General features: G+C 40.6%; 1 protein-coding gene across 4 annotated transcripts in view; it reads right to left on the bottom strand.

Annotated features, from left to right (window-relative positions):
• Nucleotides 1-23298, bottom strand: part of psd3l (pleckstrin and Sec7 domain containing 3, like) — a gene marked incomplete at its 5' end in the record, with an annotated part of 152560 nt that overhangs the window by 13150 nt on the left and 116112 nt on the right. For all 4 annotated transcript variants that reach the window (XM_084158985.1, XM_084158987.1, XM_084158986.1 and 1 more), the window contains 5 exons: nt 2264-2407; nt 4456-4600; nt 5295-5452; nt 18305-18375; nt 20376-20554. In XM_084158985.1, coding sequence (XP_084015111.1) covers nt 2264-2407; nt 4456-4600; nt 5295-5452; nt 18305-18375; nt 20376-20554 — 697 coding nt within the window. The remainder of the gene's footprint in view (nt 1-2263; nt 2408-4455; nt 4601-5294; nt 5453-18304; nt 18376-20375; nt 20555-23298) is intronic.

A 23298-nucleotide genomic window follows, 5' to 3' on the forward strand; every position in this document is an offset into this window, starting at 1 on the left:
CAGACAGGGCTGTAGAGTAACAGACAGGGCTGTAGAGTAACACACAGGGCTGTAGAGTAACAGACAGGGCTGTAGAGTAACAGACAGGGCTGTAGAGTAACACACGGGGCTGTAGAGTAACACACGGGGCTGTATAGTAACAGACAGGGCTGTAGAGTAACAGACAGGGCTGTAGAGTAACAGACAGGGCTGTAGAGTAACAGACAGGGCTGTAGAGTAACAGACAGGGCTGTAGAGTAACACACAGGGCTGTAGAGTAACACACAGGGCTGTAGAGTAACAGACAGGGCTGTAGAGTAACAGACAGGGCTGTATAGTAACACACAGGGCTGTAGAGTAACAGACAGGGCTGTAGAGTAACAGACAGGGCTGTAGAGTAACAGACAGGGCTGTAGAGTAACAGACAGGGCTGTAGAGTAACAGACAGGGCTGTAGAGTAACACACAGGGCTGTAGAGTAACAGACAGGGCTGTAGAGTAACAGACAGGGCTGTAGAGTAACAGACAGGGCTGTAGAGTAACAGACAGGGCTGTAGAGTAACAGACAGGGCTGTAGAGTAACAGACAGGGCTGTAGAGTAACAGACAGGGCTGTAGAGTAACACACAGGGCTGTAGAGTAACAGACAGGGCTGTAGAGTAACAGACAGGGCTGTAGAGTAACAGACAGGGCTGTATAGTAACACACAGGGCTGTAGAGTAACACACAGGGCTGTAGAGTAACACACAGGGCTGTAGAGTAACAGACAGGGCTGTAGAGTAACACACAGGGCTGTAGAGTAACAGACAGGGCTGTAGAGTAACAGACAGGGCTGTAGAGTAACAGACAGGGCTGTATAGTAACACACAGGGCTGTAGAGTAACACACAGGGCTGTATAGTAACAGACAGGGCTGTATAGTAACACACAGGGCTGTAGAGTAACACACAGGGCTGTATAGTAACAGACAGGGCTGTAGAGTAACACACAGGGCTGTAGAGTAACACACAGGGCTGTATAGTAACAGACAGGGCTGTAGAGTAACACACAGGGCTGTAGAGTAACACACAGGGCTGTAGAGTAACAGACAGGGCTGTAGAGTAAAACAGAAGAGGAGAGAGTGGTAAAACCGGGAGGATATCATTATTCCTAAGATGTTTTGCACACAAAGAGAGCGCACACTTTAATTACCATTCATGTACTGAGGCAAATTAGGACCAACTGATTATCTGGTACTTCAAGAAAGCGCTGTTTTGATGAAACAAAAACAAGAAAAAATAACAATTTGCTCGTTGAAGGTTTGTGATGAGGTCGTGTCTTCTCCTGTGGCAGTTTGATTGGAAACCATGCTACAATCACAGCTCAATTAATACTGGGCTCTGGTGGGCTTTATTAGAAACCTATGACATGGAGGAAGGCCAGAAGAAAGCTGTGATGAAATAATTGCTGACACTGATGAGAAGCATGTGTAAATTCTCTAACATGTTCATCAACTAATGCTTTTTAAGATGAAAAAAATATTCTAAAAGACTCGCTATCCATAATCAATGTGTAAGACTCCTGATACCTGTATGTAAATACATTGATTTTCCTGTGGTTACCAGCATAAATGAGTTAAAGGGATGAAATGTAAATTACATTTCTAATGGAGGTTTTGTCTGTGCGCTATACTGTAACGCCATGACAGTAGAGGTCAGATAATTCCTTTTACAAATGCTCTCGTTAAGCTTGCCAGTGCAGCCACCCCCTAAACAGTGATAGATCTGCATACTGTACGGGTCTACCATACCCACTCTATTTAAATCAGGAAAACAAACGCCCAGAATTACCTTTCAAGCAGCTACTTGGCAGTTTGTAACCTTGTGTGTTTTCAAAAAACTAATGCAAATCAAAAAAGGTAGCAAGACTTCTCAAATGTTTCTATTCCATCTTCGTTGATATCCTTGGAATCTTGACCTAAGGACGCGCCCGTGTTCAGAACACAGAACAGGGCTGAGAGACGCAATCCTGAGGCTGGCGGATGAGAAAAGCAAAGCTCCATTTCGTTTGTCAGAGACTCTTCCCCAGTGGTCTGCCTGGAGGCATGTCAGAAACAATGGGTGTATAGTCTCTGTGTCCGCACGGATCAATGTTCGGAAGGGCTAGATGCAGAACGAAACAAGAGTGTTGCGGAATAAAAGAAAAGACCATGTGTACCAGAGCGTTGGACTCTGACTGGCAGCAATCTGCTGCCTCGCCCACCCAACCCCCCGCCAGTGCACATCTGTGCTGAATGGTGATGTCTTACCTCAAACTCCAAGTAGTGCTCTTTGAGTCGGTACTCGTCGATCTCCTTGGCTTTGACCTTCTTGTCAGGAGGGTAGGATCTGTGCTCTGCCAACTCCGTGGAGACATGCTTCAGCTTCGCCTCGTGAGACTTCAACTGTTCCTCCTGTAAATAGCCAGATAACACTTTGTAGACGCAACGCCAGGTTCTTAAACGCCAGACTGTGTCATCTCAAATAACATTTTGGGCCAACAATGTATTTAATGGTAGGCTGGTCTAGAACAGTGGTCAACCTTTGAGTCCAGATCACTTTCTAAGTCAAAATGCAAGCCGAGATCTACTGCTCAGATAAAACAATTAAAAAAACGTAAGTCTATACTACATGAACCAATTAAAAACAGTTCTGTAGCAATGAGGTTTGTGCAGTAGGCTATAGGCCCAATACATTATCACCTCATATTGGCTACGCTTGAATTGTCCTGTCAATGTTGTTCTTCTCTGAACATTTAGAAATTATATTTCAACATGTTAGGTATATGATTCCACTGGTAGTAGATCATTACTTGTGAGCAGAATATTTTTTTATATTTTTTTACTGGACTGATGGCCTGCATCTGATGGTCAGTCTGAGGGGAGGGAGAGAGCAGCGGTGAGGCTGACTGATGGCCTGCATCTGATGGTCAGTCTGAGGGGAGGGAGAGAGCAGCGGTGAGGCTGACTGATGGCCTGCATCTGATGGTCAGTCTGAGGGGAGGGAGAGAGCAGTGGTGAGGCTGACTGATGGCCTGCATCTGATGGTCAGTCTGAGGGGAGGGAGAGAGCAGTGGTGAGGCTGACTGATGGCCTGCATCTGATGGTCAGTCTGAGGGGAGGGAGAGAGCAGTGGTGAGGCTGACTGATGGCCTGCATCTGATGGTCAGTCTGAGGGGAGGGAGAGAGCAGCGGTGAGGCTGACTGATGGCCTGCATCTGATGGTCAGTCTGAGGGGAGGGAGAGAGCAGTGGTGAGGCTGACTGATGGCCTGCATCTGATGGTCAGTCTGAGGGGAGGGAGAGAGCAGTGGTGAGGCTGACTGATGGCCTGCATCTGATGGTCAGTCTGAGGGGAGGGAGAGAGCAGTGGTGAGGCTGACTGATGGCCTGCATCTGATGTTCAGTCTGAGGGGAGGGAGAGAGCAGCGGTGAGGCTGACTGATGGCCTGCATCTGATGTTCAGTCTGAGGGGAGGGAGAGAGCAGTGGTGAGGCTGCCTCTCACCCGACTCACCGTCCCTCCCTCCCTGCATTGAGAAAAGGGTGCACAGTCTTTCAGCTGATGGCGAAACACAAGTCGAAACTCAAGCATTATTTCTGCCTCATGCACCAATTCATTCTCTATGACCAGAGAAAGGGAAATATTCCACGATATTAAAAAAGACAAGGGGCTAATGATACCAACGCAAGCTTATAGGAACACTCTGCTATATCCACTCATTGCAGCTGCAGTCTTGGTTGTAGCGTGAGTGGGAGTAGGGAGAATACACATTTTATTGCTAATAAAAAGGTGTCGAACAAAGTGTTGACAGCTGAACAACAATTTAAACATGAACTTACACATAAAATCAACAGCTCTTTGCTGTATTTGTTGAGTCTCTCTCTAGTCATGTTTTAAACGTTTTGAAATCTCACAGTATCAACTTTGCTGTGCGTTCAAGGTTTCTTTTTACAGTCTATAGCTCGAGGAAACTGTGCAGACACAGTGATCTGAGCTAACCGATTGGCCAGCGGTAGGCCTATAGGTGCACTTGATTTGCTCTCTGGGCCTGCCGGGTAGGCGGAGTTCTACCTTCAGACACATTAAATGGCTCAAAATAGGAACACTTTGCCTTCCCGGCGCTAGGGCTGCTGAATCAAGTGCGCCTACCGCCAACAGCACGAAACAAAACAAAAAAATAGGAACGCAAGGCTTTATCGTTGGGATTTTTACAGAAATGTTTGGGGATCGACTAGGAATGCCTTGGAGATCGACCGGTTGGTGACTACGGTCTAGAAGGACATTTGCGCTAGCAGGGGCGAATCCTAACTTCAAGTAAAGCCGAATTTTCACTTAGTCAGACATTTATGTCAATGGGAGAAGTGAACATTTGACTAAAGTGGAAGTTAGGATTCCCCCACAGAGAGCCCAAATTTGTACCTAGGTAACAGTGATACTCCAGAGAAGGAGGCTGTACCGTACCTGTGACATCCTCGTGGTGGTGGCAGGTAGCAGTGGACGGCTGAATTTCTTCTGAGAGCCAATGGCGGCGGGGAATGAGGGGGCAGAGAACATGGCCGCCACAGAGTTGACTACTCTGATCCAAGAGTCCATTTCCTCTGGGCTCCTGTTGGGAAAGAGACAAATAAACACTCACATACAAAAACTGCCATTTGCTTTGAGACTTTGTATGGGAACATTTTGATTAAACACACAGCTTTGGTATTCAACCAAGTTCAGGCTAAAGCTGCAAACAGTTTTCCCTGGAATAGCTTTGTGTTGGGGAAAAATCATCATTCAAAGTTGATAACAGAGTAAGGTAAACTATAAAGCAATACAACCCAACTGTGCCACAGTTGATTTATGCATCATGGAAGCACAGCCTGTGAGAGGTCCTGCCTTCTTCATTGATAAGCACCTCTATTAGGTACCTGGAATACTGCATGATGAGGGAACAAAGGAAAACAAGAACAATAGACTTTGGACAGACTAATGGCAGAGATAAATGGGTTTTCACTGTGCTTGAACCCAAGCATGAAATTTGATTTTGCTTCCAGGAGTGGTCCTTCTACTCTCCCGTCTCTCTAGCTCTACTGGAAATAATGTTGGGGTTTGTTTTGCGGCAGTAAATTGTGCGTCTCTCTCTCGCCCGATGGCGGCGGCAGCGGTCGACTGTTGCGCAATTTAGGAATAAAGGTTGCCCCTAGACGCTGATCTGTGGTTAGTTTTGCATTTCCCCCCACTAATCGTTCAGGTTAGAATTGGAGGGGCAGCTGATCCTAGATCACCCTAGGGTAAACTTCACTCCGGAGCCAACTTACTGGGCCTGGAAGAGGAAGACCCTCCAGTCGGCTGTCTTGAGCTTGAGCACGTTGGGCTTCTTCTCGTAGTCCACGGCTTTGATGGACAAGGCGTGGTGGACGCTGATGGCATTCTTTAGGTCCTCCTCCGAGAGGGCCTTCTCAGGCTTGTACTCATCCTGTGGGAGGGTAGAGGACAACAGAAATCAGGCATTGGGTCGCACACCTCTATACTGCACAAGAAACCAGTTGGATATAATCTGATCATATGACATCTTCTCAACCAGAAAACAGTTCACAACCATAAAGTGACGCCATGTCCCTCTGTTCCATTTTTCCCACTGGGTATATGATACCATTTATGTCGGAGAGGATGGCTCGGGGAGCCGGAAAATCATTATAATCATTTTTACACTGCGAATTGACCACAACTAAGCCCCAAAATAGATTGTATTTCAAAATAACAATAACTTCATACCTTGCTTACATTGAGACACGATCACATAATTTTTTTGTGGGAATACTTGGATACAGATTTCCTAAATTAAACACATTTCTAGCCCAAAATGACAAAAAATATTCTAAAAACTTTATCACTGCCTGTTGAAGACCCCTGCTCTAAATGATTCTCCAGAAGAGTACATTGTCCAGCCATGCTTGCACCAATCCAATGTTTTTAAATGCAGCAGGAGGGAGTGTAGGGCAGTGTGAAGTCTGTCAAACTTTCTTTGTTTTGTGTCATAAAAGAGTTCCTCGAGTGACACCTCACGGCATACAAAACCCCAAAGACACAGAATAATGACTCAGGATGGATAAAAATATGACAAATGAGTTGAAGAACTGTCTTGAACAACAACAAATCTAATATGACAAGACAGACAGGTCTGAATACGAGGTGTGGGTTAACATGAAATCGCTCAAACCTTTGCGCCTCAGTGCATTGACAGATGTGTGGAGAATAGTAAACAGTGGGGTGCTGATAAGAGTAAATCTGTCAGGTGGCATGTCAAGGTTACAGTTTATCATTTAGCCTAGCACCCCCAAGCTTCAATAGGTTACAGTTGATAATTTAGCTTCAATAGATTACAGTTGATCATTTAGCCTAACATCCCCAAGCTTCAATAGGTTACAGTTGATCATTTAGCTTCAATAGGTTACAGTTGATCATTTAGCTTAAATAGGTTACAGTCGATCATTTAGCTTCAATAGGTTACAGTCGATCATTTAGCTTCAATAGGTTACAGTTGATCATTTAGCCTAACATCCCCAAGCTTCAATAGGTTACAGTTGATCATTTAGCTTCAATAGGTTACAGTTGATCATTTAGCTTCAATAGGTTACAGTTGATAATTTAGCTTCAATGGGTTACAGTTGATCATTTAGCCTAACACCCCCAAGCTTCAATGGGTTACAGTTGATAATTTAGCTTCAATAGGTTACAGTTGATAATTTAGCTTCAATAGGTTACAGTTGATAATTTAGCTTCAATAGGTTACAGTTGATCATTTAGCCTAACACCCCCAAGCTTCAATAGGTTACAGTTTATCATTTAGCCTAACACCCCCAAGCTTCAATAGGTTACAGTTGATCATTTAGCTTCAATAGGTTACAGTTGATCATTTAGCTTCAATAGGTTACCGTTTATCATTAAGCTTCAATAGGTTACAGTTGATCATTTAGCTTCAATAGGTTACAGTTGATCATTTAGCCTAACATCACCAAGCTTCAATAGGTTACAGTTGATCATTTAGCTTCAATAGGTTACAGTTTATCATTTAGCTTCAATGGGTTACAGTTGATCATTTAGCTTCAATAGGTTACAGTTGATAATTTAGCCTAACACCCCCAAGCTTCAATAGGTTACAGTTTATCATTTAGCTTCAATAGGTTACAGTTGATCATTTAGCTTCAATAGGTTACAGCTGATAATTTAGCTTCAATAGGTTACAGTTGATCATTTAGCCTAACACCCCCAAGCTTCAATAGGTTACAGTTTATCATTTAGCTTCGATAGGTTACAGTTTATCATTTAGCTTCAATAGGTTACAGTTGATCATTTAGCTTCAATAGGTTACAGTTGATCATTTAGCCTAACATCCCCAAGCTTTAATAGGTTACAGTTTATCATTTAGCTTCAATAGGTTACAGTTGATAATTTAGCTTCAATAGGTTACAGTTGATAATTTAGCTTTAATAGGTTACAGTTGATCATTTAGCCTAACACCCCCAAGCTTCAATAGGTTACAGTTTATCATTTAGCCTAACACCCCCAAGCTTCAATAGGTTACAGTTGATCATTTAGCTTCAATAGGTTACAGTTGATCATTTAGCTTCAATAGGTTACAGTTTATCATTAAGCTTCAATAGGTTACAGTTGATCATTTAGCTTCAATAGGTTACAGTTTATCATTAAGCTTCAATAGGTTACAGTTTATCATTTAGCTTCAATAGGTTACAGTTGATCATTTAGCTTCAATAGGTTACAGTTGATCATTTAGCTTCAATAGGTTACAGTTGATAATTTAGCCTAACACCCCCAAGCTTCAATAGGTTACAGTTTATCATTTAGCTTCAATAGGTTACAGTTAATCATTTATCTTCAATAGGTTACAATTGATCATTTAGCCTAACATCCCCAAGCTTTAATAGGTTACAGTTGATAATTTAGCTTCAATAGGTTACAGTTTATCATTTAGCCTAACACCCCCAAGCTTCAATAGGTTACAGTTTATAATTTAGCTTCAATAGGTTACAGTTTATCATTTAGCTTCAATAGGTTACAGTTGATCATTTAGCTTCCATAGGTTACAGTTGATCATTTAGCTTCCATAGGTTACAGTTGATCATTTAGCTTCAATAGGTTACAGTTGATCATTTAGCCTAACACCCCCAAGCTTCAATAGGTTACAGTTTATCATTTAGCTTCGATAGGTTACAGTTTATCATTTAGCTTCAATAGGTTACAGTTGATCATTTAGCTTCAATAGGTTACAGTTGATCATTTAGCCTAACATCCCCAAGCTTTAATAGGTTACAGTTTATCATTTAGCTTCAATAGGTTACAGTTGATAATTTAGCTTCAATAGGTTACAGTTGATAATTTAGCTTTAATAGGTTACAGTTGATCATTTAGCCTAACACCCCCAAGCTTCAATAGGTTACAGTTTATCATTTAGCCTAACACCCCCAAGCTTCAATAGGTTACAGTTGATCATTTAGCTTCAATAGGTTACAGTTGATCATTTAGCTTCAATAGGTTACAGTTTATCATTAAGCTTCAATAGGTTACAGTTGATCATTTAGCTTCAATAGGTTACAGTTTATCATTAAGCTTCAATAGGTTACAGTTGATCATTTAGCTTCAATAGGTTACAGTTGATCATTTAGCTTCAATAGGTTACAGTTGATCATTTAGCTTCAATAGGTTACAGTTGATAATTTAGCCTAACACCCCCAAGCTTCAATAGGTTACAGTTTATCATTTAGCTTCAATAGGTTACAGTTAATCATTTATCTTCAATAGGTTACAATTGATCATTTAGCCTAACATCCCCAAGCTTTAATAGGTTACAGTTGATAATTTAGCTTCAATAGGTTACAGTTTATCATTTAGCCTAACACCCCCAAGCTTCAATAGGTTACAGTTTATAATTTAGCTTCAATAGGTTACAGTTTATCATTTAGCTTCAATAGGTTACAGTTGATCATTTAGCTTCCATAGGTTACAGTTGATCATTTAGCTTCCATAGGTTACAGTTGATCATTTAGCTTCAATAGGTTACAGTTGATCATTTAGCCTAACATCCCCAAGCTTTAATAGGTTACAGTTTATTATTTAGCTTCAATAGGTTACAGTCGATCATTTAGCTTCCATAGGTTACAGTTTATCATTAAGCTTCAATAGGTTACAGTTGATCATTTAGCTTCAATAGGTTACAGTTGATCATTTAGCCTAACATCCCCAAGCTTCAATGGGTTACAGTTTATCATTTAGCTTCAATAGGTTACAGTTGATCATTTAGCTTCAATAGGTTACAGTTGATCATTTAGCTTCAATAGGTTACAGTTGATCATTTAGCTTCAATAGGTTACAGTTGATCATTTAGCTTCCATAGGTTACAGTTTATCATTAAGCTTCAATAGGTTACAGTTGATCATTTAGCTTCAATAGGTTACAGTTGATCATTTAGCCTAACATCCCCAAGCTTCAATGGGTTACAGTTGATCATTTAGCTTCAATAGGTTACAGTTGATCATTTAGCTTCAATAGGTTACAGTTGATCATTTAGCTTCAATAGGTTACAGTTGATCATTTAGCTTCAATAGGTTACAGTTGATCATTTAGCTTCAATAGGTTACAGTTGATCATTTAGCTTCAATAGGTTACAGTTGATCATTTAGCTTCAATAGGTTACAGTTGATCATTTAGCTTCAATAGGTTACAGTTTATCATTAAGCTTCAACAGGTTACAGTTCATCATTAAGCTTCAATAGGTTACAGTTGATCATTTAGCTTCAATAGGTTACAGTTTATCATTTAGCCTAACACCCCCAAGCTTCAATAGGTTACAGTTTATAATTTAGCTTCAATAGGTTACAGTTTATCATTTAGCTTCAATAGGTTACAGTTGATCATTTAGCTTCCATAGGTTACAGTTGATCATTTAGCTTCCATAGGTTACAGTTGATCATTTAGCTTCAATAGGTTACAGTTGATCATTTAGCCTAACATCCCCAAGCTTTAATAGGTTACAGTTTATTATTTAGCTTCAATAGGTTACAGTCGATCATTTAGCTTCCATAGGTTACAGTTTATCATTAAGCTTCAATAGGTTACAGTTGATCATTTAGCTTCAATAGGTTACAGTTGATCATTTAGCCTAACATCCCCAAGCTTCAATGGGTTACAGTTTATCATTTAGCTTCAATAGGTTACAGTTGATCATTTAGCTTCAATAGGTTACAGTTGATCATTTAGCTTCAATAGGTTACAGTTGATCATTTAGCTTCAATAGGTTACAGTTGATCATTTAGCTTCCATAGGTTACAGTTTATCATTAAGCTTCAATAGGTTACAGTTGATCATTTAGCTTCAATAGGTTACAGTTGATCATTTAGCCTAACACCCCCAAGCTTCAATAGGTTACAGTTTATAATTTAGCTTCAATAGGTTACAGTTTATCATTTAGCTTCAATAGGTTACAGTTGATCATTTAGCTTCCATAGGTTACAGTTGATCATTTAGCTTCCATAGGTTACAGTTGATCATTTAGCTTCAATAGGTTACAGTTGATCATTTAGCCTAACATCCCCAAGCTTTAATAGGTTACAGTTTATTATTTAGCTTCAATAGGTTACAGTCGATCATTTAGCTTCCATAGGTTACAGTTTATCATTAAGCTTCAATAGGTTACAGTTGATCATTTAGCTTCAATAGGTTACAGTTGATCATTTAGCCTAACATCCCCAAGCTTCAATGGGTTACAGTTTATCATTTAGCTTCAATAGGTTACAGTTGATCATTTAGCTTCAATAGGTTACAGTTGATCATTTAGCTTCAATAGGTTACAGTTGATCATTTAGCTTCAATAGGTTACAGTTGATCATTTAGCTTCCATAGGTTACAGTTTATCATTAAGCTTCAATAGGTTACAGTTGATCATTTAGCTTCAATAGGTTACAGTTGATCATTTAGCTTCAATAGGTTACAGTTGATCATTTAGCTTCAATGGGTTACAGTTGATCATTTAGCTTCAATAGGTTACAGTTGATCATTTAGCTTCAATAGGTTACAGTTGATCATTTAGCTTCAATAGGTTACAGTTGATCATTTAGCTTCAATAGGTTACAGTTGATCATTTAGCTTCAATAGGTTACAGTTTATCATTAAGCTTCAACAGGTTACAGTTCATCATTAAGCTTCAATAGGTTACAGTTGATCATTAAGCTTCAATAGGTTACAGTTGATCATTTAGCCTAACATCCAAGAGATTCAATACCGCTGCTGTCTATCTCACTATATGGAAAAGTTGTTGTTCTGAATTTATCTAGAGTCATGCCTGTCATCCCTCACCAACAATACCAAGGCAGTGTCGTTTTTAAATCCCATTCAATTGTACTTCGATCATCGTTCACTCATTCATTAAATCACAACTAACACAGTTGATAATTTAGCCTAACATCCCCAAGCTTTATTAGGTTACAGTTTATTATTTAGCTTCAATAGGTTACAGTCGATCATTTAGCTTCCATAGGTTACAGTTTATTATTTAGCTTCAATAGGTTACAGTTGATCATTTAGCCTAACATCCCCAAGCTTCAATAGGTTACAGTTTATCATTTAGCTTCAATAGGTTACAGTTTATCATTAAGCTTCAATAGGTTACAGTTGATCATTTAGCTTCAATAGGTTACAGTTGATCATTTAGCCTAACATCCCCAAGCTTCAATGGGTTACAGTTTATCATTTAGCTTCAATAGGTTACAGTTGATCATTTAGCTTCAATAGGTTACAGTTGATCATTTAGCCTAACATCCCCAAGCTTCAATGGGTTACAGTTTATCATTTAGCTTCAATATGTTACAGTTGATCATTTAGCCTAACATCCCCAAGCTTTAATAGGTTACAGTTGATCATTTAGCTTCAATAGGTTACCGTTTATCATTAAGCTTCAATAGGTTACAGTTGATCATTTAGCCTAACATCCCCAAGCTTCAATAGGTTACAGTTTATCATTTAGCTTCAATAGGTTACAGTTTATCATTAAGCTTCAATAGGTTACAGTTGATCATTTAGCTTCAATAGGTTACAGTTGATCATTTAGCTTCAATAGGTTACAGTTGATCATTTAGCTTCAATAGGTTACAGTTGATCATTTAGCTTCAATAGGTTACAGTTGATCATTAAGCTTCAATAGGTTACAGTTGATCATTTAGCTTCAATAGGTTACAGTTGATCATTTAGCTTCAATAGGTTACAGTTGATCATTTAGCTTCAATAGGTTACAGTTGATCATTTAGCTTCAATAGGTTACAGTTTATCATTAAGCTTCAACAGGTTACAGTTCATCATTAAGCTTCAATAGGTTACAGTTGATCATTAAGCTTCAATAGGTTACAGTTGATCATTTAGCCTAACATCCAAGAGATTCAATACCGCTGCTGTCTATCTCACTATATGGAAAAGTTGTTGTTCTGAATTTATCTAGAGTCATGCCTGTCATCCCTCACCAACAATACCAAGGCAGTGTCGTTTTTAAATCCCATTCAATTGTACTTCGATCATCGTTCACTCATTCATTAAATCACAACTAACACAAATAATTAATCTCATCTCAATGTATTTTTCTTCCAAATACAATACAAAATATACTACAGTATAACATTGCATCAGAACAAAATAATAGGAACCTTAAGGGAAACTGGAATAGGACACAGAGGAAAAGAGATGTGAACACAACCAGTCTGTTTTGCACTACAATAAAACTGCACTTAAAGCCTACAGATGCACACTTCATCCAATTTACACCGTAGAAAGTTAATAAACATGTCAACAAGCGGAATGCACTATTTTTACCCTCACTTCGGTTATAAAACAGTTGAAGTTATGCTGAAATATGCAAATACGTCAGGATTTACATCATTCTGATATGTAGGAGTACTGGCAACCTTTCACTATCTTTAAAGGATTCTTCTACACATCTCCAGAGCATAACGTTTCATAAAAACATTACTGAATTTCAGGAGTAGTTTATGTAACTTCCTGTGTGTGTGACGTACTAAAGGGAAGTGCCATTGACCTCTGCCGGTCGTGATTGTCACTCAGTGTTCTCAGGTGTTGTGATGAGTGCTAGAACTCAAACCAGCTGGTGTCAAGTCTGAGCACCTCGCTGCCTCCACATGTCACAGGAGTCCACATTATAAACGTAGGACAAATTATTCTCTGCTTCCCAGAGCCTATTGACGAGGCACAGAGATTAATTTCCGGTGATTGCTACTTCAAAGTTAATGTAGCAGTAACGTCATTGGTCATTAGCCAACAATACCACGGCAACCTGTGGCAGCCAGGCATCGAAATCAGCACACGAGGTAGAAAGGCAATCTTCAAGACAGCCGGTTTCCTAGCCATTTCCAATCTGTGCTTTTCAGCGGCACCAGGCTACATAGCAGCGGCACCAGGCTACATAGCAGCGGCACCAGGCTACATAGCAGCGGCACCAGGCTACATAGCTCATCTGTCGCTACGGATTGAAAAGTAAAAAGTTATCCAACTGTTTTGCTCTGATGGGTTTAGTCAAGGTTTTTATAAGGACCATGTTTAGCATGACAATGTCATTTTAATTTGGCAACATTTTGTCTGTGCCACTTCGGAAATTACAATGCAATCCAATATTATACTACTCTTAGTAACAGATGTTGATAATTAATAGCTGCATCTGTGAGTGATGCATGTGGAAGGCAGAATGGAAAACCGTTTAAAAAGAGTGCACCCAATGCGAGCGGTTCCATATGTGACAGAGATGAAAATATCCATTAGAAACTTAGAGTCGGAGTCTAATAGCAACAAGGATGGGCTGCTAATATGACTAAGATTGTGCCTTTGGCTTCTGGACAACGAAAGAAAGGTGATATGAAAACCAATACAGGACAGAAATGCTGGTTGACCTCTCCTGGATGGGTGTCCCGAAAACGGGACAGTTGTTGCTCAATATGGATAATGTGACTACAATGACGTTGTAAACAAAAGCACATTTTCACGGACATATACATGTCTTATATGGGCAGAAAGCTTCAATTATTGTTAATCTAACAGCAGTGTCCAATTTACAGTAGTATTACAGCGAAAAAATACCATGCTATTGTTTGAAGATAGTGCACAACAACGAAACACTTTTATCACGGCAATTGGATTGATACATTCATCTCTGAAGGTAAATAATGTACTTACATTCAGTAATCTTGCTCTGATTTGTCATCCTGAGGGTCCCAGAGATAAAACGTAGCGTTGTTTTGTTTGATAGAATCCATTTTTATATCCTACAGCGTGTCGCCTGAATTCCAACTCGTTCAACTTGCAACAAAACATTGAGGGACTGGTATTACGCTCGATTAGTTCTACCAAGTTTATTACTATTTTAGAAAGTAGAACATGGCTAATAAAACAGGAAAAGCTCAATCGAAGACCAAGTATACAGATTTGGACGAGATTATTGCAGAAATCGATCGGGAAAGTGACATAGAAATTGATGAGGACTCCGTTCGTGATTACACTGTAGACTCACGCTAATTTCTTTAGGATGGGAAAGACATAACTTTAGACTGACTTTTTAAAAACATTTTGAGTAATTTAGCAGACGCTCTTATCCAGAGCGACTTACAGGAGCAATTAGGGTTAAGTACCTTGCCAAGGGCACATTGACCGATTCTGATACTGGCACAACGCTCTTAACCACTAAGCTACCTGCCGCCCACTTCTCATGCAGTTGTTTAAATGGTTGCATATTATTCATTTGAGATATTTTTATTTGATTGAGATATATATATATAAATAATCACTATAATGAAATATGTTTACCAATAGTAAATAGGGCACTCAAAAACCACAGGCACAGGATGTGATAGTCAACATAAAATACACATTGGCTAGGGCTCACCCCCCTGCTAAAATAAAGGTTCAATGAAATAAGTAATAGTAAAATTGAGTTCTTACTGAATTTGTTTTACTTCTATAGTGCTAGAGACTCAGTCCACATAAAATACACAATGGCTATGCTAATACATTTTAGGTCTGTATAAATACATTGTAGGTCTGTCCCCTATTTACTATTGGTAAACATATTTCATTATAGTGATTGTGTTCCCCAAACTCTCTATAATATGTTTATAAATATGTGTTGTTTATTTGATGTATTGATGCAGGGCTCATCCGTAAAAGTATTGATGCAGGGCTCACCCCTGCTAAAATACAAGTTAAGTAAAATAAGTAATAGTAAACTTGAGTTCTTACTGAATTTTTAAAATCTTCTATAGGGCTAGAGACTGACTCAGATGACCTCTGGGAGCCAACACCAAAGAGACCACATTCAAGTCCTCCAGTAGAAACTGGTTCATTCAGTCAGACCCCAGCTGCTGTCTCTGGCTCCACACCCACCCCGCCCAGCCATCTAGATGTGTGAAGGTAAGTGTCTTATGTAGGGAAGCTAATGATCCATCATGTATGACAATACTGAGTGTGTAAACTTGTATTTTTTTTTTCCATAGCATTTTTGTATGTTCTCTATAGTTACAGTGGAATGTCTGACCTCTGTGATTGCCAACAAGGGTTTTGCCACCAAGTACTAAGTCATGTTTTGCAGAGGGGTCAAATACTTATTTCCCTCATTAAAATGCAAATCAATTTCTAAATTTTTTTTACATGGGTTTTTCTGGATTTATTTGTTGTTATTCTGTCTCTCACTGTTCAAATAAACCTACCATTAAAATTATAGACTGATCATTTCTTTGTCAGTGGGCAAACGTACAAAATCAGCAGGGGATCAAATACTTTTTTCCCTCACTGTATGTACTTGAAAATGTATCAATTTACCGATTCGGCCACTTGGGTACATTTGGGCAAACTCGTGAGGGACTCCTGGGTGACATCATACTAAATGTTATGTAGCTCCCTTATTCTTGAAGGAATCAGTCTGAAACTTTGCACATACACTGTTGCCCTCTTGTAGACAACATCTAAATTACCTCCAGCTTCCTATCTGAATGTATGGCTTTTATTTTTAATGTCAAAAATGCAACAAAAATAAAAAGCGTATGTTTTTTGTTTTTGTTTGATCTTTTACCAGATCTATTGTGTTATGTTCTCCTACATTAATTTCACATTTTCACAAACTTCAAAGAGTTTCCTTTCAAATAGTACCAAGAATATGCACATCCTTGCTTCAGGTTCTGAGCTACGGGCAGTTAGATTTGGGTATGTCATTTTAGGTTGGAAATTGAAAATAAGGGTCTGATCCTTAAGAGGTTAATGACATGAGGAAGTCTTTATAAAATAATTGCACGCTAATATCCTGCCTACCGTTGACTCGAATGGTGAATGCGAGGCGTACTTTAATTAAAAGTTGATTGCGAAATAAAAATAGCTATTTTTAAATCAAAAAAACTGTTAACACACCATTGCATTTAGAACTGTTGTTTGATGCGTAATGACTGGGCTTACAAAAGCACGTTTCACGCCTAGGGTTGCATCCCAAAAGCACGTTTCACGCCTAGGGTTGCATCCCAAAAGCACGTTTCACGCCTAGGGTTGCATCCCAAAAGCACGTTTCACGCCTAGGGTTGCATCCCAAAAGCACGTTTCACGCCTAGGGTTGCATCCCAAAAGCACGTTTCACGCCTAGGGTTGCATCCCAAAAGCACGTTTCACGCCTAGGGTTGCATCCCAAAAGCACGTTTCACGCCTAGGGTTGCATCCCAAAAGCACGTTTCACGCCTAGGGTTGCATCCCAAAAGCACGTTTCACGCCTAGGGTTGCATCCCAAAAGCACGTTTCACGCCTAGGGTTGCATCCCAAAAGCACGTTTCACGCCTAGGGTTGCATCCCAAAAGCACGTTTCACGCCTAGGGTTGCATCCCAAAAGCACGTTTCACGCCTAGGGTTGCATCCCAAAAGCACGTTTCACGCCTAGGGTTGCATCCCAAAAGCACGTTTCACGCCTAGGGTTGCATCCCAAAAGCACGTTTCACGCCTAGGGTTGCATCCCAAAAGCACGTTTCACGCCTAGGGTTGCATCCCAAAAGCACGTTTCACGCCTAGGGTTGCATCCCAAAAGCACGTTTCACGCCTAGGGTTGCATCCCAAAAGCACGTTTCACGCCTAGGGTTGCATCCCAAAAGCACGTTTCACGCCTAGGGTTGCATCCCAAAAGCACGTTTCACGCCTAGGGTTGCATCCCAAAAGCACGTTTCACGCCTAGGGTTGCATCCCAAAAGCACGTTTCACGCCTAGGGTTGCATCCCAAAAGCACGTTTCACGCCTAGGGTTGCATCCCAAAAGCACGTTTCACGCCTAGGGTTGCATCCCAAAAGCACGTTTCACGCCTAGGGTTGCATCCCAAAAGCACGTTTCACGCCTAGGGTTGCATCCCAAAAGCACGTTTCACGCCTAGGGTTGCATCCCAAAAGCACGTTTCACGCCTAGGGTTGCATCCCAAAAGCACGTTTCACGCCTAGGGTTGCATCCCAAAAGCACGTTTCACGCCTAGGGTTGCATCCCAAAAGCACGTTTCACGCCTAGGGTTGCATCCCAAAAGCACGTTTCACGCCTAGGGTTGCATCCCAAAAGCACGTTTCACGCCTAGGGTTGCATCCCAAAAGCACGTTTCACGCCTAGGGTTGCATCCCAAAAGCACGTTTCACTCCTAGGGTTGCATCCCAAAAGCACGTTTCACGCCTAGGGTTGCATCCCAAAAGCACGTTTCACTCCAGTACCAGCTTTCTGAGGAGCTGCTCTCAAACTGTCTGAGATGCATGACGACTAACGAAAATACACACACGGCAATTTAATTCCACTAAATTACGCAAATGAACCTATAGCCCGATAAGCATGACTGGTCAAATGTATTTACGGCGGCTAACCGATTGACGGCTTACTATTAACATCCCTAGTTGGAAACATACCCACTATATGGAACTATGGGCACTGTGTGGAACATATGGTGTTAATGAAATGATTAGCAACATCTAATACGTTTTACATTTACAGAGCGACTTACAGGAGCAATTAGGGTTAAATGCCTTGCTCAAGGGCAGATACAGATTTTTCACCTAGTCCGCTGGGCGATTCGAACCAGCAACCTTTCGTTTACTGGCACGACGCTCCTAACCGCTAGGCTATCTGCCGCCTCATGAATGGACAAATAGAATGGACAAAATCAAGTCAGTGTCATAAATGACATGTGGCCCATTGTTAACCTGAGCAATGACCACAAATGTTATAGAACGCTTAATTCAAGGTGGTGTACATAGCATTGTATTACCTTCTGCAAGTAGAGGATCATTCCTTTGAGAACAGCATAGAATGTTTTCCAGCCTCGCTTTCCTCTCGGTGCTGGAAAATGAAGGAGGACATTTTAGTGACCAACAACATATCGTTTTAAAAGAGAATTATAGGTACATTATTATTTTGGTAGGAGCGCAAATAGTGCTCAATTGCAATTTCATCTCTAATCTGTTGTGTTAATCACTGATACGATCTGTTTCAGTATTGGGGTCGATCTCATTTAATTCCAGTCAAATAAGGAATTCAATGGAATTCATATAGAGAGATTCAATGTCCAATTCAGCTGTCAGGAATCGGAATGGAATCAAGCCCAGTTCTGGAATTCATTTCAGGTCTTCCCCATTACTTTAAAATCCTTCTTTCATGATATTGACTTCAACAACCGATCAAAACAAAACCCAATCTGATTATGAATAATCTAGCGTGACTCAAAAGTAATCTAAATCATTCAGTTGGAAGACCAACTAAATGCGCCATAACAAAAATACTATTTCCAGCCATGCTACCGGGGAGAGGGTTTTGTCTTTGGCAGACATTCCAATGAGGACTCTGATGTGGGACATGGATTTCATCCTGAGCAGTGCCTGGGGTTGCGTCTCAAATGACACCCTATACCTTTTATAGTGTACTACTTTTGACCAGGGCCCATAGAGTGCACTATGTAGGGAATCGGATGCCATTTGGAATGCAGCCCTAGAGTCTGGGGTTCTGAGAATCTCGTCTCTAGCTGGTCATATGTATGAAAAACGTATGCACTCACTAACTGTAAGTCGCTCTGGATAAGAGCGTCTGCTAAATGACTAAAATGTAAATGTAATATGTTATGGCCCGACTGCAGCCCCCCGTGGGACAGCGACGTGCATTCTTACAGGGCATCATGTGATTAGCGGGATCAGGGATGAGTGTGGACACTCGTAACCGGAGCTACTTTTAAACTCCATTGTGGTCCCAGCATGGAATGGTATGGGAACGTTAATAACCACTCAGGGGTATGGAAAATATTGGAGGAATGGTCTGAGACTGTTTGGAATGTCCCAGGCTTGGACTAATGTACCTGAAAACAGCCTGCTCTGGAAGGCATCACTATAGTTATTTATGTCGACCATAGAGACTGACAGTTGAGAGGGATTCATTTTGTGTGACTTATCTCCCACGAGCTGTGTCCAGAATTTAAATAGGCCATTGTAAAAATCTGCATAGTGTACATATAAACCTTGACGACAGGACGTGATGCGGAAAACTAATCATCTATCAAAGACATTGATCAAGCAGCTTCTAACACTTTCCTCACCGGTGACCTCTCGTTTCATGCCATATATTCAAATATATTTACTATCAGTCGGAAAGCCATTGTGGTATCTTGGAAGTGAATTCAACTTTCAAATGCCGGGTTACCCTGTGCAGCAGATATTGACTGTAATCTGGATGGTTTTCAGCAGGCAAAATAAGCGCAGTGCTAACAAGTCAGCAGGTATTTTCTTCCTGAGGAACTCCTTAAAGTCATTAGAGCCCAGAGATATATGGATGTGAAAGACCAATACCATCCATTCACGTCGGGTTAGCCAGCAGCCGCTGCATCTAAAGTGCACCCGGTAGGGGTTACGCATTACGCAGCAATTCTTTTAATGCCCTATTTGTCTCCGTTTCCAGACACACATCACCATCTTAAGGCAGAGGTGGAATCTGGATCTTCAGACTGGGAAATCGGCCATTAGGGGGATCCTAGAGAGCAGAGGTTTGTCACAACGTTCAGTCTTTGAACCGAGAGGCTGCAGCAAATCAGCATTTCAAAAAGCCCCAAAATCCCATCCCTCATTAGAATGGTATGAATTAGAAAAATATGTTTCTCTGACTGATGCTAGTTAGGAAACCACAGAATGCTAATAATATCCTGAGTGGGCATATGAAATATATGCTGAGCACAGTGCCATTTTAAATATAATATGTTACGTACTGTATGTAGGTGACATTTAAAATGGTTCTGCTTGGGTTCATCTGAAGGCATACTTCAAAAGAAAACAGAGAAAATCGGTCTAAGACACACTTACTTTTCTTGCCGTCCATGTCGGCGTGGATTTTGCGGGCCAGGAAGCCCATTTTGTAGACTGCGGCGTTGGGGTCGTGGGCAATGTCCAGGAAGGGGTTACTGCCACTGCTGATCCGCGTGATGCTTTTATTGTCCTTGTCTGCCAGCTCAGACAGAGACTTCTTCAGCTCATCTCCATCTCTGGAAATAAAACCCACAAATAGGATTGTGTGTTATGGATGTTGGCTAGGGTTAGGGTAAGAGGTATGCTAACTTTGATCATATTCCCTGAATAGATAGAGGCGATTTGGCTTTTATCTCCTCCCACCATTTGGGTTATTTTCTAGTGGAACAGAGGCTGTGCTTTTGGAGCTTTCTGGTTGTTTCCATTGATGACGATTCAAAACCGTCATTTTGACTTTTACCACGACTGACTGGGGGGGGTGGGGGTGAAGGACAGTTTGGGAAAGCCTGGGATATCCACTGTAGTTGTACATCCTACTGAACCACTCCGCTTTAGTTTTATGTACTACTGAACCACTGTTGTACTATTGACCATTTAGAATGTTGTTTGATGCTTTGTTGGCGTGCTATGCTTTCACTAGGGGACTCCCAGTGGGGGTGTTTGTGCAGTCGGAAACAACGGCCCCATTCAGACGGCTCTACTAACAGCACCCTGTCCGCCTTCATCACAATCAATTCTGGGACCTCAGCGTCATGACACACCATGGTGCGCATGCACACACAATCACTGGGTCGATCAGCACCACACACAGGACACAATGCCATTACACCAATGAGTGGTCTTTGAGAGTCTGTCAGTTTCTATTCACGAACCCAGAGCTCTTAAATGAACTCTAAATATGGTATTGTTTATGGAACTGTTGGTGATTTTGAAACTCCTAAAGATAGTTCTCAGTAAACAAAAGGAAAAAGGATTACTGCAGTATCCCACCCAGACATTTCACAGGTGTCCTCTAACTGAAGGAGCTAGTTGCAGTGCCTGCCTAGTCAAGGTCTACAGTACACCCTTGCAAACATTTCACATTCGACAGCCTCAGATCAGAGGTAGGTTATGAATTTATTCCAAGACACTAAATATTCCTTTGAGTACGGTCATGTATGGTAATTAATCTGTGGATGAAGTATCACATCACCCAGACAGATCTGTCCGTCCACCCTAACTGAGCCGTGGGATGGTAATGAATACAACCTGCTCAGGGGTATCACTATGAGGCTAAAGGTGCTTTTAAAACAGCAACAGAGTTCATTAGCTGAGCGGTGAGAAAACTGTGCATGGATCAATAACATTGCATTCACTCCACATTACTGGCCTGTATGACAAGAGTTAAAAGGAAGAAGCCTGTGCTAAAGAAATCCATTCCAAATCCTGTTTGCAAAAAGGCCTTTAAGTAACACCGCAAGAGAACAGATTTAAAAGTAAAGCAGCAAAATGTGACAACTGTGCATGGGTGTTCAGACTTTCACCATAGGTATTGTATACAGTATGTGGGAAAACAAAACCCAAACATTTCATACCAATGTACTATATACACACACTGTATTATAGCCTATTCTGTGCCATTGGGGTGAACAAAATGTAAGTGAACCAAGGTGCGAAATTTGGCACATGACGTCATAAAGGGATATTTCTCCCTTGAAAGAAACTTTGTCAAACATTTGTATACCTTGATCAACCTGAACTTGTATTTACTCCATGTATCCATAAAAACCTCTGCAGAAGGAATAAAAACATTTTGCCAGAAGGAATGGGAAAAAAATTGCACCATTACATTTTTGCACAACTGTTCCAAAAAACTACTTCAAATTTGCACACAAAACAGCAAACGATATGTTGAAAAGTTAATTGCTAAGACAGCTGTACATACCTTGTTCTCCATCCTTGAATTCATATATACAGTGCATTCGGAAGGTATTCAGACCCCTTGACTTTTTCCACATTTTGTTACATTACAACCTTATTCTAAAATTGATTAAATCGTTTTTTTCTCCCTCATCAATCTACACACAACACCCTATAATGACAAAGCAAAAACAGGTTTATATAATTGTTTGTAAATGTATGTAGAGTTGAAGTCGGAAGTTTACATACACTTAGGTTGGAGTCATTAAAACTCGTTTTTCAACCACTCCACAAATTTCTTGTTAACAAACTATAGTTTTGGCAAGTCAGTTAGGACATTTACTTTGTGCATGACAAGTAATTTTTCCAACAATTGTTTACAGACAGATTATTTCACTTAATCACAATTCCAGTGGGTCAGAAGTTTACATACATTACGTTGACTGTGCCTTTAAACAGCATGGAAAATTCCAGAAAATGATGTCATGGCTTTAGAAGTTTCTGACATCATTTGAGTCAATTGGAGGTGTACAGTGAGGGGAAAAAAGTATTTGATCCCCTGCTGATTTTGTACGTTTGCCCACTGACAAAGACATATATACATATAATTTTAATGCTAGGTTTATTTGAACAGTGAGAGACAGAATAACAACAAAATAATCCAGAAAAACACATGTAAAAAATGTTATAAATTGATTTGAATTTTAATGAGGGAAGTAAGTATTTGACCCCTCTGCAAAACATTACTTAGTACTTGATGGCAAAACCCTTGTTGGCAATCACAGAGGTCAGACGTTTCTTATAGTTGGCCACCAGGTTTGCACACATCTAAGGAGGGATTTTGTTCCACTCCTCTTTGCAGATCTTCTCCAAGTCATTAAGGTTTCGAGGCTGACGTTTGGCAACTCGAACCTTCAGCTCCCTCCACAGATTTTCTATGGGATTAAGGTCTGTAGACTGGCTAGGCCACTCCAGGACCTTAATGTGCTTCTCCTTGAGCCACTCCTTTGTTGCCTTGGCCGTGTGTTTTGGGTCATTGTCATGCTGGAATACCCATCCACTACCCATTTTCAATGCCCTG

The sequence above is a fragment of the Coregonus lavaretus genome, assembly GCF_964263955.1.
Source record: "Coregonus lavaretus genome assembly, chromosome: 4".
Classification (NCBI taxonomy): Eukaryota; Metazoa; Chordata; class Actinopteri; order Salmoniformes; family Salmonidae; genus Coregonus; species Coregonus lavaretus.